The sequence below is a fragment of the Ciconia boyciana genome, chromosome 17 (genome assembly GCF_034638445.1).
Source record: "Ciconia boyciana chromosome 17, ASM3463844v1, whole genome shotgun sequence".
Classification (NCBI taxonomy): Eukaryota; Metazoa; Chordata; class Aves; order Ciconiiformes; family Ciconiidae; genus Ciconia; species Ciconia boyciana.
In genome coordinates, this window is record NC_132950.1 from 6,893,428 (window position 1) to 6,910,810 (window position 17,383).

Sequence of the window (17,383 nt, forward strand, 5' to 3'; positions counted from 1 at the left end):
GAGGACAACAGGGCTGTGAGGTGAAATGGCTAATCTGTAAAGACTGTCCAAGGACCGAGTCCAGTAAGCTCTGGGCATCTCACCTGCAGAGTGTGCAGGGAACACTCACTGGATCAGAGCTATGAAATGGGCAGAATTCCTTGAATTAGGGCATGAGCTCAGTGGCATAGGGACAGGAGAGTATTTTGCCTGTGAGCAGCAAGGCAGTGATAAGCAGGGATGTGACAGTCCTTAACCTTTCTCTTGGGCAAATCCTGACCACTGCCGGTATCTACTACGAGGTTCAAGGGTGCCGATCTGGCATCTGCCATCTGCAGTTTGTTCTTCTACTGGGATACTCCTGGCTCCACAGCACAATGCTATGGATGGTTGGGACAGCTTCCAGGGGAAGGAGGGGCAGATTTTGACACCTGTAGCTGAATGTCACTGCTTTTGCTCTGTTCTGGCAAAAGGCAATGTCCCGTCACAGCTTCACCTTTGTCTGAGATGGGCATAGCTCCCTGGGTCCTCATTCTGAGGTAGCCGTGCACGTCTGAAATAAGCTACCACGAAAGAATCTTGGGAACCCTCCACACAACCAAGCCATCCTACCACTTAAAAATATTAGTCTAACTCACTGTAGCCTGCCATGCTGCAGCTATTTCTGTACAAAACTACTGCTGTCCGTAGTAGATTCTGCTTCCGAACTCCCTCAACTTCTGGGTAAAAAGAATGGTGCTTTGCTTTTATGAAATAGCAGTTACAGAGCACAAGGGCCATCCTTCTGGCAGTGTTTTCCTCACTCGGGAAGTCTGCCTTCCCTCAAAGGAAGGAGCAGAATGCTTCTGGGAGCCTCCGTCCCTGAATAGTCTGCACCATCTGCTGGAATAAGAGAAGGACTGACTCACTACCCATGAATTTCGGGGATGCAGGAGACTTTGGGGAATAAAAAGTCCTGGCTCAAACCTGCAATTACACATTTCTTGCAGTCTAAAAGGGGAAGAACGGCTAAAGATAATGTCTACCCCTCTAACCAATGCAATGACACATACCCTTCAAAAAGAGGGTGTAATTATGGGGCCATGTAATTTTAACAAGTAAGCCCACAAGAATTCAGCCCTACTATGAGGGCATAGCTCTAGGCCACAGGGAACATTTTAGCTTATTTATTTATACAGATTTATTCCTAACATTTAGAAATACCATCCCATGCCTTAGGTAAGTCATGCTTTGGCTACTGCAACCTCAGTGCTAACCTGCCTGAGTTCCACCCTGTTGCACTGCAACCTGTGCAAAATTTGAAGTGCAAGTCTTCCTTTTCATGCCTCTGCCCTCCAGCTCCCCCTCTTCTATAAAGTTTTTCCCCCTCATTCTCAGTTTCCCGAACAGCTTGGTTGTTATTTCCTATTTTCCATCTTTCTGCCGTCCCTCCTCCTCCAAGATATTCTTGTCAAACTATTAATTTCATCTTATTTGACAGTACAGCAGCCCTCCATGGCTGTGCTTTGCTCAACAAATTATCAGTTACACCAACCTTAAGACTCTTTTTCACTCCACCTACTCTCCAGAAGAGGCAGTTTGTAAAATGCAAAGTAATATTAATGTCTCTGCTCAGGAATTTCCACTTTGCATTGCTCAGCTTTCATTTTGACTGAGCTCTATTCTGAAAAGACAGGACTAGCGCAGGGCATCTGCTCTATAGCTCATCTGCACCACTGGCTGAGAATATCAAATAAGTCTCAATATCTTTAATATTAGATGTATTTTTTCCTTACTAGAGCAAATTCATACGAACGTGATCAGTACTTCCACAGCAGAGGTGAACACTGTTCAGACAGCATATTGCCTACTATCTTGAACCCAAACCAGAACACCAGTAAAATGTTTGTATTGATTTAACAAAACTGATTTAAGCAGTTGCATCTAGTTAGATGAGTATAATGCACTGTTTCAGGGACACCCTTCACCTACAGGAACAAAGCTTGCTTTGGTCTATAATAACATTCTATACAACTGCCACTCTGATTTAAAGGGTTTAAAACCAAACCTGTATTTAAACAGATGGGCTTTCATTTGAAGATAGAGACACTATGTAAAAACTTCTCTAGTGGTCCTTCCATAAAGGGCATTTTAACACCACAAATAAGGTATCAAAAAGAGATGAAAACCACCAGAAGATATCTCCACAGCCTACTCTTGGGCCAACGACGGAAGACTAACAAGTACAAACATCTCTCTGCAGACGACTTCTCACAGAGCAAGCTGAGAAGCAGTTGAAAGCAGAGCTGTTACTCTTCTTGTTAGAAAGGGTCACCTTTGAAGCACTGACAAATCACAGGGCCGACTACCTGATTTGCCTTTCTGGCTTGCAAAACCAGCAGCTAATGCTCCTCTAAAACCATCCTTTCCTCTTTGCTGAGGGACGGTACGAGCTCAGTGCCAGCATGCATAAGTAACTCCTCATTACCTGTTAGCGGCGAGGCTGGCAGCCCAAAAAGGAGATGTCCCGGTGCAAGCTGAGACCGGGGGCACTGACATTACTGGCTACAATTTACTTTCCGCATTTCCAAGTAGACAAACAGTTGCCCTGGATCAGGCTAGCTATGTGTCCAGTTAGCCCAGTATCCTGGCTCGCCCAGTAGCCGGTAACTAATGACTGGGGAAAAAAAAGCCAAGAATGACTAGGAACAAAGAAAAACAACTGTTCTATGGTTGTGTCGCCCAGCTGCTGAGTCTGATGTTACATCCGACCATTGTTAGCCTTCAATGGACCCATCTTCCACTAATTTGGTTTGCGTTGGTGTCCCCCCCCCGCCCCAATCTATTTACCTTTCATCTTCTTCAATATCTAGTTACAATGAGTTTTACAATTTAATACTTATGAAAAATACACTCTCTGGATTTAAATGTGCACTGATGGGTGCTCCCCTAGAGTCTTCTATTGCAAAAAATAATTAAACCCCTCTGCCCCTTTCCCTTCTCCGCATCATTTACTGCTCTGTAAGCTCCTACAACATTCTGTTCATTCATCTTTTTTACCAAGAGTCCTTGGCTTTTTAGTCTCTTTCTTTTCGGGCAAAAACTTTAAGCCAGTTATGTTAATAAATTCTTGTTAACTAGTAACCATCACTGGATAGAAGCACTTCTGAACATCTTCCCCTTAACTGCTTTAAACAGCAACAGAATCCTGCTTCCACTCGACAAGGCTCTCCATTAAATCTTGGACATAAATCCATAAATCCATTAAACACTGCTGCATTAACCATACCTCTGAGACAGAAGAAATTCCCTCATGTGACATATGTCAAAACCACGGGAATAAAAGACTTGCTCATACAGGGCAGGGACCATTTGCCTCTCCGACCTGCGCTTTACCCGCTAGACTGCCCTTATCACAGGGAGCACATGTGTTTTGGAATGCGGGGTTAAAAAATTAGTGCAATTCAGCGGGAGGATGGCAGCAGCGGAAAATGGGAGCAGAGCACTTTAAGAGAGCCCTGGGAAGCTGTAACCTGAAGCCTGCCGAAGGCTGGGCTGGGGGAAGCAGCAAAAAGCAGATGTGGCTGCACCAAACCCACACTGTCCCCGACTCGCACCCGCTGGAGCCGGCGACGGCAGCGGCCGAGAGGAGCCCGAGGTAAGGGGCAGCTCGCCCTTGCTCACTGCCCGCAGCGAGGGGAGCAGAGGGCAGGGGCTGAGGCCGGGGAGCTCTCAGAGGACCTGGGAAACGGGAAGAACGGTTCTTCTGCAGGTGTGAAAGGGTGGGATTCCCACCAAAGGAGAGATCTCACCAAGGGTTGGGAGCCACCAGCATCCTAGGGCACCTCTTTGCCTCTGGGGCTGAATCGTGCTTGGGAATTGGGGTGGTTTTCAGCCCTTCTAGCATCTGTGTTGCAGCTGGGAACTTTTTCTTTGCGATGGTAACAATTTTGGTGATAGTCAAATCCTCTAGAGCTAGTGGTTGCAAGATGCTTCAGAAGGAGTTAGTGCTGTGGGGCGGAGCGATCACAGCGAGCAGTCTGAACTCATGGGTGATGTTTCATCGCACCCCTAAAATCAGAATTGTTTATAAATGATGTGAGACTTGTACCGCTATACATGGAAAGCAAAATACTTCCTTTGCACCTGCAGGCCTTCACAAATAGACAACTCCCAGACACAAAGTTCCTTCTCAGCTCATTTCTCAAAGTTTTCTTCCTGTACCTTCCTGACTGTAAAATCACATGCTGCATACTGTTGCTCCTTCTCTTCTCTTTAAAGGCAGCCACGGATTTTAATGTTATGCCTGAAACCATCCCACCTCTGCTCCAACCAAATTCTTTTCTCTGCATTTTTGGCTGTGTGCTAAGAGACATGCAAATAGAATCCAGATGTGCAGGCCAATTCAAACGCAAAAGGCTTTGTCTTTCTAAAATGGAAATTGCTTTTTGGCAAAGTTTGAGAAATATGAAGCTGGTGACAGTACTGGCAAAAACAATACAAATCTGCAAAACCCATCTCCGCTCTCATGCTCCCAGGAGCTCAGCGTAGTTGGAAGCAGAAGTTGTGTTGAGATTATTCTTTTTTTTTTTCAGAGAAAAGGTTACGCTCCATGGAAAACCTTCATCTCTAAACTAGACTGGGCCAAACCTCTTCCGCTCAGCATGCAAGAGTACTGCTTGGTGCAGGCATCCTCACAAAGCCCTCGCTAAGACCTGCTTAACTTAGACTCACGCAGGGCTTCTGTCATCTCTCTTTCAGCACGGTGCCTATTCACTGTAAAACTCTGTGATGATATGAGCAATCCCAACATCATTTCCACTGCCATACCACCAAACGCATTGGTTTGTTCCAGTATAGTAAATACTCTTGATACACATCTGCACCAGAATACCTCATCTACTCTGCAGCTAGGATAGCAGCAGGTCACAGGATGCAAGTGCACAGGGAAAAAAGGGTACCACTTCTGTGTTACACTGTCTAAACATAGATGAAAACTTAAAACCTCCACTGTGACACGTTTTTCTCCAGGCAGAACTACCTCCAGAAGAAAAAGGTTTTGGCAGGAAAGGGAAACAGTAAACTGCTTTTCACTGAAGTAAAACCTCTGCCTGAACAGACTGGGTCCTGAACTGGGGCTGTTGTAGCCACGTGGCTTTAAGTTGTATTTCTACCAGCAGGCATTTTCTTTATAGCTGAAGTTAATCTGAAACACATGTTCTTTCTCCTACTTCACTGGATGCCTGGATCACAGAGGTTAGTTAAATACAACCCTCTTCCTTTAATTTCTGGGAATCTATATAAACATTGCTTCAGACCAGCCTCAGTGGCGTCTGTTCTCAGGGGCATGACACTTCTGCAGTAGCTCTGGTTTACCCACAGCGAAACCCTGGATTACACACTGCCCTTTGGACCAGACAGATCTGTCTGGAAGGGCCACATATGCCAATATTGGAGTGATTAAAAGTGGATTCCGCAGAAGGAACAGCTTTGGGGAGCTTGGTACTTTTCTCCCACCTCCATGAAAAATGTTGAATAAGCCAAGCTCTGTCTCTTACTTCTTCTCTAGATCTGGCCCAGCATTAGGTATTTACTCCCAGCTCCTTTCCTTACTGTCTTTTAAGAAAACTCTTCTACTTTTACTTTATCGAATTGCAAATAAGAAGCAAAGGATGCATATAGGCTGTAAAGCCTTCCAGGTACATGCAGACACAAGAAACATGACAAACTACTGCCTGAGGCAGGTAACTTGTATAGCAGAGCAGTAACCAGTCAGTTTCGTCTTCTGCCCCATTCAACAATATGGATTTGCTACCTTTTATAAATGAAGTATTGAATTTTTTAAAGTCTGAAACTCAGAGGATATGATTTAGTGCTTTTCTGGACCTTGGCACTCAGTAACTGCCAGCATCAGTGTGGTTCAGGCCACACACATCTGCTTTTGTGCTCAGGCACACCCACGCATGTGTGCTTGCCCAATTTCAAAGTCATTGGGGCCACGCTGGCTGAATACTTCAAACTAGAGAAGAAGAAAACCCAGCTAAGATCAGGTGTGTGTTTCACAACTGGGAAAGGACAAGCAGTAGCATGTATCACTGCAGTTCCTGTCACAACCAGCTACAGTGAACAGTAGTGGTAGAGATGTGTTTGCTCAGTTGCTCAAACTACCTCTGTCATGTTCTTACTCTGTAGGTTCAAGCATGCAGATTCCACTGGTTCTCCTTTTCCTGGGTCTCTTAACTGTCCCAAGCAGATCCCAGAACTCAGCTACTGGGCAGGTGAGTAGAAGACAACAGCAGAGAGTGAGGGAGAGATACTTGGAGTAGGAAATTTAATTTTAGAGAATCTTACGGAAGGATTAAGCACTACCCTTCTAAGTTACTAGGATTTTATTTAGCAACATAATGAGACTAACTCCTGCTTTACCTAGATAAAACCACAGTAGTTACATCAGGGGATGTGAGGCAGAAATAGCGGATTCCAATCTGAGCGCTGCCTTTGGCTTTACTGGGACACTTTCAAGTCACATCACTGTTCCTACGCTCTCTCTATCAGTAAGATTAAGCCAGTATTTCTGTGGATCATAGGACAGTATCTGTAGATTGCTTGCCTTTGAAATGTTTATCACAACTGTACCTGCCCTTGTAAACTGCAAGTCTAACCAAAGCACTCCCTGTACCTGCTAGAATTCTGCCACCGCTGATGGAGCTAACGCCGGCGAGGCTGAAGAGGAAGATCCATTCTATAAGAGCCCTGTAAACAAGCTGGCAGCTGCAGTCTCCAACTTTGGCTATGACCTGTACCGTCAGCAATCTAGCCGGACAGCCACTGCCAATGTGCTACTGTCTCCGTTCAGTCTGGCTACTGCACTTTCTGGTCTCTCGCTTGGTGAGTTCTTGCCCCTTTTCCTCACGCGCTGTTTGGCTTGACAGGCCTTCCCTCATACTGTTGTCCTTGTTGTTGGCAGGGGCTGGAGAACGAACAGAAGATGTGATTTCTCGCGCTCTCTTCTATGATCTGCTTAACAAAGCTGAGGTCCACGACACTTACAAGGACCTACTGACCAGCGTGACTGGACCAGAGAAGAGCATGAAAAGTGCCTCCCGTATCGTCTTGGAGAAAAGTAAAAGTCCTTCTTCCCCTCTATCAAATTTTACCTAAATAACTAGCAGCAGGTAGAACACACTGAATAACACCGCACTAACAGCTTTGGCTCTGACATACTGTTGAGCCAAGACGCAGACAGTGCATGGAATGCTGTTGCTGTTCCACAAAAAGCCTGGAAAGTTTGTGTGCACATAAATAAAAGACCAGACTTATGCACACAAAGACACTGGTGACAGAGCAGCTAACGCGTGGAAGACCTAGAAAAAACTTGGTGAGAATTTGGCCTTCGCTCTAGGTTTTCTGGCAGGTGTTGCTAACTTCCAGGAACAACAAATCACATTTTCTATTTTTGATAGCATTCAGCCATATTCCTTTGTTTAATTCCTTGCAGAACTATTTGAAATGTCTGCTTTAGGCGTGCAATAAATATTTGCTGAGAAAGCTAAGAGCTATCTTTTGGAACCTCCTGGTTCCAAGAATCCAATAGGTTGAATAAGCCGTACTCATAAAGCAAGCTGGAGAAAGAAGAGACACTGATGTAGGAAAAGCTGTGTCCAAGCCTCCTGTTCTTATCTCCTTTCTTTACTTTTCAGAAGAGAGTTATCCCATACTCCAGCATGGGTGGCTATAGGATTTGGATCAGTTTCCTCCATATGCCTTCAGTCATTATTCTTCAAAGCAGATTTCTGTATACACACAGCCACAGATGTTTTATGAGAGAACTGCTGCTGGGCTTTGGATTGCAATCTGCTGCCTTGAGATTGTTTTGATAAGGGAGCTAGCTGCAATATCGATGTTTTTGTTCCCCAGGACTGAGGGTGAAGACTGGTTTTCACAGCCAACTAGAGAAGTCCTACAAGATGCGTCTGAGGGCACTAAGTGGCAATAACCAGTTAGACCTCCAAGAAATCAACAACTGGGTACGACAGCAGACAAAGGGAAGGATTATGCGGTTTATGAAGGACATGCCCACAGATGTCAGTATTCTCCTTGCTGGGGCTGCTTACTTCAAGGGTAAGAATGTTGTGTACTTGGTTACAGAGAGAGTCTGTTAAGCGTGTATTAGAAGAGATGCGACGGAATGTTCTCATTTCCAATGGAGTAAACAGACTGCCAAAGAGATAGAGTGTAAGAAGAAAGTGTTTAAGAACGTTTAGTAAAGGAAAAAAAATGCATGGTACCTGAACAGAAATAGTCCTTGAGGGAGGAATTATTACTCTTGGGAAGCTGAATCTTGACCTGTTTACAGTAAGAGACCAGAGAAGAAAGTTTAAGCTCACAAAACTCCCCAGCAAGAGACAGAATATTACCGTTTAGGGAAGGCACAGCTTAAAGAGTGTACCAAGCCTTTTTACCACGGTAGAGGGAATGGAGGGAAATACTAGAGAGCTGTTCTAGAACATGTTGTAAGCCAGTGTCCTGGAGAATTATTGCTTAGAGACAAGGAGCAAAATAAAGGGTGGGGAGAGAAGCACTTTATATGCATTGACACAATTGTTATCCTTTAAAATAGTTTTGTAATTACATAAGTAGACATCAACTTCCCAATAGCTACTCCACCCATACACTGGCTTGATTTTTTATTTCCCATTTAGCCAATTCTCAGATGAAAAGGAGGGGCCAAAGAGTGGCAGTAAATCAGTAGCTCCAATCAGTCTATTTCCATCTCGATCATCATTCAGTTATGCCTCAACTCTTAAAGCACAAATACTGTACATATAAAGCGCAAGATTACTCAGCAACAGACACAAGCCTGGTTTCATATGCTATTATTCCAGAAAAACCCTCCATTTTATCTTTTAAAAAATAGGGATGTGGAAAACCAAGTTTGACACCAAGAAGACTGCCCTGAAGGACTTCCATCTGGATGAGGACAGAACTGTGAAGGTGTCCATGATGTCAGACCACAAAGCCATACTGCGATATGGTTTTGATTCAGAACTCAACTGCAAGGTCAGAGAGCAAATACTGCACAAGATCTCCTAAACCTACTGAGGAACAGGCTCATCTACACTTACCTGTTAACCCATTCCAGAAGACAGCCTTGCTCCTCCCATCAGGCTAGTTTTGCAATCCCTGTTTTGAAAGGCAGTATGTTGATTCTTAGAATATCCTACTTCTACATTGGCTATGTGACAAGCAGCCCAGAATTTAAATAATGCACAGGTCCTACTAGCCTGTATTGCTCAACCTAAAGTTGGGCAAGAAGGGCAGGGCGCACTCCTCAAAACTTTTCCATCTCTGCCTCTTTCAACAAATTTCAACTGTAGCATGAGCTCAAAGGTGTTCCAGCTGAGAATCCCCCAAAGCAATACTGCAGTTCATTACAGGAGTCAACAGGTGAGAGAGAGCACTTGCCGTGTAATAGCAGAAAGAGTGCAGCATGGGTTGATGAAAGCCTGGGCGCCAGAGGGGTCAGGAAGCATCATGTCCGATAAAAGCAAACAGGGAAAAAGACCAAATGTTAACTGGAAAGGCTGACCAGGCAGTCGAGATTCAGGCCTGTGCCTGGTATGGGACAGGTAAAACTGTTTATTATTGATGTGACCCTTTCTTATTTATAACCGGCCTTCCAGATCGCCCAGCTGCCACTGACAGAGGGAATCAGTGCCATGTTCTTCCTGCCTACGAAGGTGACCCAGAATATGACTCTGATTGAGGAAAGCCTTACTTCAGAGTTTGTCCACGATGTAGACAAGGAGCTGAAGACAGTCCACGCTGTGCTAAGCTTGCCCAAACTAAAGCTGAACTATGAAGAGGCACTTGGCAGCACGCTAAAGGAGACAAGTATGTACATCACACACTCTCTACAGACTGCCAGGGCTCAAAGCAGCAGGCAAGTTGCTTCCTGCTCTCAGAAGAATATGAAGCTGGTGGGTTATTAGTTAGGTCCTGCTGTCAGTCTGTAGAGATTTCACCAGCAACTAAATCACCTTGGTCCAGGACTCCTCAGCTTTTTATCACATCTTTCCACCAAGCTCGTACAACGCTTCTGAGATTGAGAGGGAGAAGCTCAGTACAAACAGATGTAAGCTTCTTCTCCCTGTTACCCCAATAAACTCTACCAGAGCAGCTACGTGCCCTCCTGGATCACAGCATTAGCAGTACTGCTCCCCCACCTGCAATCTATGCTTTCAGCTAATGGAATTTTCTTTCTTTCCTCCAGGGCTCCAATCACTTTTCACATCACCTGATTTTACCAAGATTTCTGCCAAACCTATTAAGCTATCTCATGTGCAACACAAGGCAATTCTGGAGCTTAGTGAAGATGGGGAAAGATCCACACCAAATCCTGAGGCGAATGCTGCTCGTCTGACCTTCCCCATAGAATATCACGTGGACAGACCTTTCCTGCTTGTACTGCGAGATGATACCACTGGAACCCTCCTCTTCATTGGCAAGATCCTGGATCCCAGGAGTGTTTAGATCCCTTCACAATAATCTGCAATGGTAGGGCCCAAATGGAAAAGGTGGTATTGGGAGGGATACTGGCTCCCTGCTCTGCTGCACAAAGACACAACTTGCAAATCTTATGCCTTCATGCTGCAATAAAAGAGCTTTTGCTATTAATCTCAGCAAGCCCCAGTACTCTCCCTTGAACGATTGTCTGCCTACGTCATATGCCTTCACATTCCCATTTTCCCCAGATGAGCCACAATGCAGTTCTGTGTCCTATATGCAAGCATCATCTGGTGTATGCTGCATTTTTCCCTATCCTGTCTTCCAACCTGACGCCAGTTGTTTATACTGAATCCCTCATCACTGACAGGTCTGCACTGGTAGCCCTCCAAGTTCTGCAGTGCCCCCTCTTATAGCTTGTGAGTTTGCACTTCCCAGCCTGCTGCCTCACCCATTCCAACCATTTATGTTTCGCGCTGGCAAGAAGAAAAGTGCTTCACAGCATTAGAAATAAAAGCAGTGTGGTCTGGATGACTGCACATTCATAACCATCAGGGTAGCACACATGGGAGATTCGCGTCTCTAGAAACACACGCATACACAAGCATCTCAAACATTTGCTTCAAACCCACATGCAGAAATTATACAACAGCATCTATTCCCACCATACCACACACAGACCCCTCATGTTAGAATTGGTCATTTTATTTACAACAGTCTCACTAAAAAGCATTTCAGATTTCATTCAAGTTGTTGTTACATATGATTTTGCAGCTTGTACTACACGACTACCTTACCACATGAAACTTAGCTTTGATGAAAGATCACATTGCAGCTTCCTTTGACAGGGAAATTAAGTCCTCTGAAGGATGCTTCTGGGAAGTGCTAACAGACAGGTCTTCATCTCTTGTAGTTCCTGAATCTGAGTACTCTGAGGTCCACAGTGCACTGACAAAATCTCCTCTGCTCTTTCAATCGTGCTCAGAGCTTCAGAAACTGCAAATCTGAAATAGGAAGAGAATAAGAACAGAGTATACAAAATACTTAATTCAGCTCCCTTGACTTCCAGAACCTTCAATCCCTCCCCAACAAAAACCTAAACCTGTTCATGGGTATAGATCCTACGAGGGATCCCACTGCCTTTCAGCACCAGGCAAATAGCATGCACTTCAGCTGCAAAGGGAGGATGGGCGGAAAAAAAAGGTAAGGAGGTGGACAAAAACTTAAAACATTGAGTATAGGTACCCACTGCTTCATCACTGCAGCTCCTGCTAAAATTCATTCAGTTAAAGGCAGGTATTGTTAGATTTTCAGAAGCAGTCAAGCTATCTGCTTGCCAAAAGAGGGCCAAAATACAGCAAGGGGATTTTATTTCCTCCTTTGAAAAGGTGTCAGCAACACTGTACAACGGAAGTGTAAAAACCAAGGGTGACTAGTTGTCAAAATAAAACAATAGGACAGGGAATAAATGGAGCCAGGGAGTAGAAAAGAATAGACAGGCATAAAGCAGAGGAATGGGTCCAAAGAGAGTCATGAGGTATAAGTGAACCCCAATGCGGTTAACGAACTTGCACTTGAGGCCAACTTTTGTACCTGTGCCAGACTGCTCAGGGTCCTGTGAGACACCCTGCAAGGTGCCAAGGACCACCTGCCATGATATTGTGCCAGACACACAGGAGTGGTGCAGGGAAGGGACAGAGAATAAAAGCAGATTTACCCATTGAAGAGAATTTGTGCCAGCTTGAAAAGTTCATGACCCATTTCTACACTTGATGGCCCGTGATGCATTTCCACAATCTCAATACTCCTCTCCAGGTGTCTGGCTGCATCCTGCCACTTCCCTGATGGAAAAAAACAAACCAAACCAAAAAATGAGTAATGAATAAATACTTTCTAGAGCTACTGCCACCCAAACAATCTGACAGCATTATGCAAAATGTGATGAACTATGTCCACCGCATTCTTGGGAGGCTGCTGACCTCAGAACCAGGACAGGGAATCTAGAACATGAGATCACATTGTTGTTCACTGGCTGCTGGGAACACAGTTTTGGCTAAAGTAGTCTTTCTGAGAGCCCTGCTGTCAAAACTAGAGAAACGCAGTAGGAGAAAAGTGAAAGGGCTAGTCAGAGAAAAGGCTAGTCATGTTAAATTCAAAGTTCAGAAAATGAAAGATAATGAGAAGACAATGCCATACCAAGAGTAGCATAGACCTGTGCCAGATGATCCTCCATCTCTCCCATCAGCAAATGCTCTGGAGACAAGAAGTTTCCAGCATCCATCTGACACTTTAGGAGCATTTTGATAGCCTGCTCTATAACAACACAGAGTATAAAATTCATCCTACTGGCCAGTCTCCAGCTTTCCATGATTCATAAAATAAAATCAGTCCAATCTCATCTTTGCATCTTACACAGCTAGATCTTGATTTGGTTAGGATTCAACATGGACTTCATCTGCAACCCTGCTTATTCTAACGCAGTGTTGGCCACACTCGCTGCAGGAAAGCAAGGCCTGGAAATGCGTAACTCCAATGTTACCCTGAGTTCTTTTAGTTACTATGGAACAACGTGTGACTTAGATTAACACCCAGATCAGGGGTATAAAAAACCTAAAGCTCAAGTCCCCAGGGACACCGGGCTGCATGCCAGAAGACCCCAACTGCATAAGCAACAGTGCCATCTCATGGCTAGAACTATGTCTCCCGATGTGGACTCATTAGCTGCTGACCTTAAAGCAGAAAGCTGAGCCTTACCAGCCTTCCTGTCTCTTAGCAGTTCTAATCCTTTCTTGATTTGTTGCTGAAGATCCCGTAAACGCCGTGACAGGCTCTCTCTGCTGACTGAGATTGCACAAGCTTCATTTGAACAACAAAGCATGTCTTCCCCCTGTGGAAATCATCCCTGTGATCATTCCTGCTCACGTTCAACTCAAAGCTTACTTTCCATCTCCGTTATCTCTGTATTATGTTAGAGAGGTGCTAAATAGTTTCTCAGTTGCATTCATTAAGCAAAGTGACTTGCTTGTAAATTGCTATTAGCTTATTGGATTTTATGAGAAACTTCCAGGAATACCTATGTAAGCTATAGATTAGGCCAAAGCAGGGTCATGTGGTACACAAATAATGTTGATACAAACTACATACTATGTTGACTTCTCCTCATCTAACCCAGGCTAGGTGTTTTCATTCACATCCTGTGAACTGCAGAGAGTGTGATTCTCACTACATACAGCCCCTGTATGTACACCTTCCAGGCCTCCATTTTCTTTCCTAAATATCTCCCTTCCCCCAACCTGATATTCTAAGGTTCCCTCAGCAAGTTCAAAGGGATTTTAACTCGCTATTAAAAGGCATTATTTTCCCTATAATGCTGGAAGACTGACATACAAGAACATTACAAGGAAGCTGCTAAGAACAGTGAGATACTGTCTTGACTCTAAAGGGGCTTTTGCCTTCTGAGCAGAGGTCATGGACTCGGGTCTTTGACTCTTGAATTTCCCAGAGACCCAAACGTTACACATCCCCGTAAGTTATACAATCGTAACTACCTGCATTGAAGCCTGGCAGCTGGGACAGCAGAATGAGTTTCTCATGGACACCACACTCTTGACATCAGACTCTAACTCATCAAGGCATGCCTGACAGCGACACTCAAAGAAATACTGACTGAGAAGTTGTTGTCTCTCAGCAACCCTCATTCTACATCGGTGAGGCCCTGCAATGGGATGGCAAGGGTAGAAATCACTAAACAGGTACATTTCATAACATCAGACTAAATATATCTTTGCTATAATTGAGACTAAACATATCAAATTTTGGAGAGGACATAACTGGAGACTGAAAATGTAACAGTGGGCTCAGGAGATAAACTCTTGCATTGATATCTTTGATCAAAGCTTATACATAAACAAAGACTCTAGCAACATTATACTGGGAATTATGATATTAATAGCAATCAGTTAGCATGCCAAGTAGAGGTGAAAGGATGTCTGTGCCTTGAGACAAACAGAGAGTTAATACTTACCATAGCAATGGAAAATCTCTTGGCCGCTTGGGATTGGCTGCGATGCCCTAACAGTGGCAGCTGTCCCACTAAATGACACGCTGATATTGGGACAGCATGAATGGTTCAGAAGGCTGAGGACAGGAAAGAAGGCTGTTGCCAGGCGCACAGGCTTCTTATTTACAACAGCACCATCTCCGGACCCTAAAGACAGAGGAAAGACAAATAGGTTGAGAATGAATGCTCAGTAACCCACGCAACTTATGCAACGGGCACTGTGACCAATTGCAGATAGCAGTGAATAGGTTTCTGGTACACTGCTGCAATAAATAATATCTAAATACCCTCTACATGTGCATCAAATAACAAGCCAGCATGGGACAGGCCATTAAATTCGAAGCAAGTCATTCCCATCTGCAATAGGAGCTTTTTACAACTGATAATTCAATCTCTCCACACAAGCTAGATGAGCAAGGACAACAGAGAAGGGCTTAGAAGTTTTCATCTTACCCGACTCCTGCATTACAGTGATCGCTTGGGCATTACATTGCAGCTGCAACACATGCCTCAGCATCGCTTCTGCCATAATCTTCAGCTCTGGAGACAATTCACCCGATGTTTTTTCACGTGTTTTTGGTTTGGACCACTTCTCAGATGATTCCTGATTCAAAACAGCAGCCTCTAGACCAGCTTCTTGCAGTTGTTTGCATATAGCTACTACACTCAGCATGCAAAGGAACTTATGTTCAGGGCTATGCTTCTCAGCATGTGGCAAAAGGTTGAAGACAGCTCGGTAAGAACTCTGGTACTGACCACTGTCATTACAACCAGGGATACCTCTGGTATCTGGTGCCTCACTGGGAGGTTTACATCTTGCCTCCGGGTTATGAAGGTCCTTGTCATCATGACGGGACCATTCCACCAGCCTGCTAACCTCTGCAAATCCCGCCAGCAGAACAGTCCTCAAGGCAACATGGCAGAAGACCCCCAATGTGAGAAGCAATGCTCCCAAGGAGCACTCTGTCCTGTGGTACTGCTCCCATGCCATATCTGCACAGTTTTGGCTGCAGTACTTTGCGTAACTGCACCCACGGCAAGGCACCGAGGCTAAGAGCTGCCTCAGACAACGGTGGCAATAAAGATCTGCATTAGTGACTCGAGTATCCCACGCTGTTTCACTGCTGTCCTGCAGAAGGAGGCTCTCCCCCGGGCAGAGCACGCTTACAAAGGCCTCCTCTTTTAACAGGCTCTGTCCTGGCAGGATGTCCTGGGAAGCCACCAAGTGACGTCCTCTCTCTGTATCAAAATTCAAGCTCAAAGATGAAGATGCGCCTGAAATACTGTCATTCTCTTCCCAGATCTCTGACTTTTCTTGAATGTCACCACATGCTTCTCGTGCAGGCTCTGGACAGCTCTCTTTCTCATGTATTTTAATCTTCAGTTGACTTAACTTTTTTAGCAGTGTCTGGTGTGTAGGACTAGTCATGATCCCATCCATAGCAATTTTATTCTCCACCACACTGAGGGCGTCTGCTGCATCCTGTAACCTCCCCAAACACAGCAGACATTCAGCTTTCCGCAGCAAGACCTTGGGCAGCAGCCTGTCTGGATAGCCATGACTTTCAGCCCTGGCAATATCTTCCAAACAAACCTAGAAACGAAGACAAGGCCTTTTAAATGTACTTGAAAACCAGCTGAGTCTCGCACTCTTTTATTCCATCTAAGACGCAGAATGTTTCAATAAGACTATGTTAATCAGCAAATTCCATGTGCGTAGCCAATCTGTTGGCCAAATAAAGCCTCCTGACATAGAACAAGAAGGAAAGCAGGAACCCTTCAGAAAGTTTAAGTCATGATAGATGCTTTAAGCACAGCTTTGGAAGCACATCTGATCTACAGTCTCTTGTTCTAACAATCAAATACCTGTTATTGCGGGGTTTGCAGAAGCACCCCCCTGAACCCTATGCGCAAATATTGTGCGGTAACACCTCAGATGGTGCTTGGGCTCTTCCTTGCCCCAATCCCCGCTCCTGCTCCACCAGAGGCCTCAGGCCACCCTCTGGGTGTGCAGACTTGCTCGGGGGCACCCAGGACCCCCGGGGGGGTGCCGGGCTGCCGTGGGTCCCGCTGCCCCACCACCGCTTACCTCAAAGCGCCCGAGGTGGAAGAGGGCGGCGGAGCGGTTGGCAAAGCAGACGGACACCTCGGGGCTACCGGGGAGCTCATGGGACGCCGCCTGTGGAAAACACAGAGCTGCTGCCTGGGGGGGGGGGCCGCGGAGACCCCTCAACAGGACCCTCTCAGCGGGGGCTGCGGGTCCTCCCTCCCCGGGGATCCCCTCACGGGAGCCGCCCCTCATGCTAGGCTCGCCGGACCCCTCAGCAGGAGCCCTTCGACGGAGGCCCCGGGCCGTGAGGGGCCCGCCCCAGGGCTGCCCCCACCCCACCTACCTGCGAGTAGAGCCTCACGGCGGGACCGTAATGGCGGCGGCCGAACAGCCGGTTTCCCTCCTCCCGGTAGAAGCGCGCGGCCGCCGGCTCCTTGCCCGCGCGCGCCCGGCGGCACAACCGCCGCAGAGCCGCCGCCTCCGCCTCGGGCCTGCGGGACACGGGGGTCAGCTCCGCGCACCGCCCGCCCCGCTCCGTTCCGTTCCGTCCCGTCCCGCCCTGCCCTGCCCGCCGCTCACCGGAGGAGGCCGCAGCCCAGGCGCAGCGAGTCGTGCAGCGACGCCGCCGCCAATCGCTCCCGCAGGGCCGGCTCCAGCGCGGCCCAGCGCCCGGCGGCACACAGCCGCCACTCCTCCACGGGCAGCGCCATCACCGATACCCCAATGGCGGCGCCCAGCGGCACCGGCACGACGCGCCCGGAAGCGCTTCCGCCGTACGGCGCCGGGCAGCCAATAGGAGCGCTGTATTG

At 46.3% G+C, this 17,383-nt stretch overlaps 2 protein-coding genes across 6 annotated transcripts; one reads left to right on the forward strand and one right to left on the reverse strand.

Moving 5' to 3' along the window:
- Nucleotides 1–3,464: 3,464 nt before the first annotated feature.
- SERPINF1 (serpin family F member 1) lies at nucleotides 3,465–10,654 on the forward strand. The gene is made up of 8 exons (XM_072882499.1): nucleotides 3,465–3,616; nucleotides 6,151–6,236; nucleotides 6,645–6,846; nucleotides 6,926–7,081; nucleotides 7,876–8,079; nucleotides 8,876–9,018; nucleotides 9,642–9,852; nucleotides 10,232–10,654. Exons 2-8 carry the CDS (start codon nucleotides 6,159–6,161, stop codon nucleotides 10,489–10,491), a joined length of 1,254 nt encoding a protein of 417 aa, XP_072738600.1. The 5' UTR covers nucleotides 3,465–3,616; nucleotides 6,151–6,158; the 3' UTR covers nucleotides 10,492–10,654.
- Nucleotides 10,655–11,159: 505 nt separating this feature from the next.
- SMYD4 (SET and MYND domain containing 4) lies at nucleotides 11,160–17,354 on the reverse strand. 5 transcript variants are annotated; one of them, XM_072882459.1, is made up of 10 exons: nucleotides 17,154–17,354; nucleotides 16,918–17,065; nucleotides 16,614–16,703; nucleotides 14,978–16,118; nucleotides 14,489–14,671; nucleotides 14,013–14,179; nucleotides 13,219–13,351; nucleotides 12,661–12,777; nucleotides 12,182–12,305; nucleotides 11,160–11,468 (listed from the first exon to the last, which is right to left on the reverse strand). In XM_072882459.1, exons 1-10 carry the CDS (start codon nucleotides 17,282–17,284, stop codon nucleotides 11,318–11,320), a joined length of 2,385 nt encoding a protein of 794 aa, XP_072738560.1. In that variant the 5' UTR covers nucleotides 17,285–17,354; the 3' UTR covers nucleotides 11,160–11,317. The 5 variants fall into 5 exon arrangements, with proteins under 5 accessions (XP_072738560.1, XP_072738562.1, XP_072738563.1 ...); XM_072882463.1 differs by having other exon boundaries at nucleotides 11,330–11,468; nucleotides 12,677–12,777; XM_072882461.1 differs by lacking the exon at nucleotides 16,614–16,703.
- Nucleotides 17,355–17,383: the final 29 nt, after the last annotated feature.

Bases quoted from the DNA above. Each gene is read 5' to 3' on its own strand.
- SERPINF1 (XM_072882499.1), top strand. From the start codon at position 6,159: ATGCAGATTCCACTGGTTCTCCTTTTCCTGGGTCTCTTAACTGTCCCA. The intron at 7,082-7,875 runs GTAAAAGTCCTT...TTTGTTCCCCAG, and splicing joins CCGTATCGTCTTGGAGAAAA to GACTGAGGGTGAAGACTGGT. The intron at 9,019-9,641 runs GTCAGAGAGCAA...CCGGCCTTCCAG, and splicing joins ATTCAGAACTCAACTGCAAG to ATCGCCCAGCTGCCACTGAC.
- SMYD4 (XM_072882459.1), bottom strand. From the start codon at position 17,284: ATGGCGCTGCCCGTGGAGGAGTGGCGGCTGTGTGCCGCCGGGCGCTGG. The intron at 16,119-16,613 runs GTAAGCGGTGGT...CTTCGTTTCTAG, and splicing joins TCCACCTCGGGCGCTTTGAG to GTTTGTTTGGAAGATATTGC. The intron at 13,352-14,012 runs GTAGTTACGATT...TGATTTCCACAG, and splicing joins GCTGCCAGGCTTCAATGCAG to GGGGAAGACATGCTTTGTTG.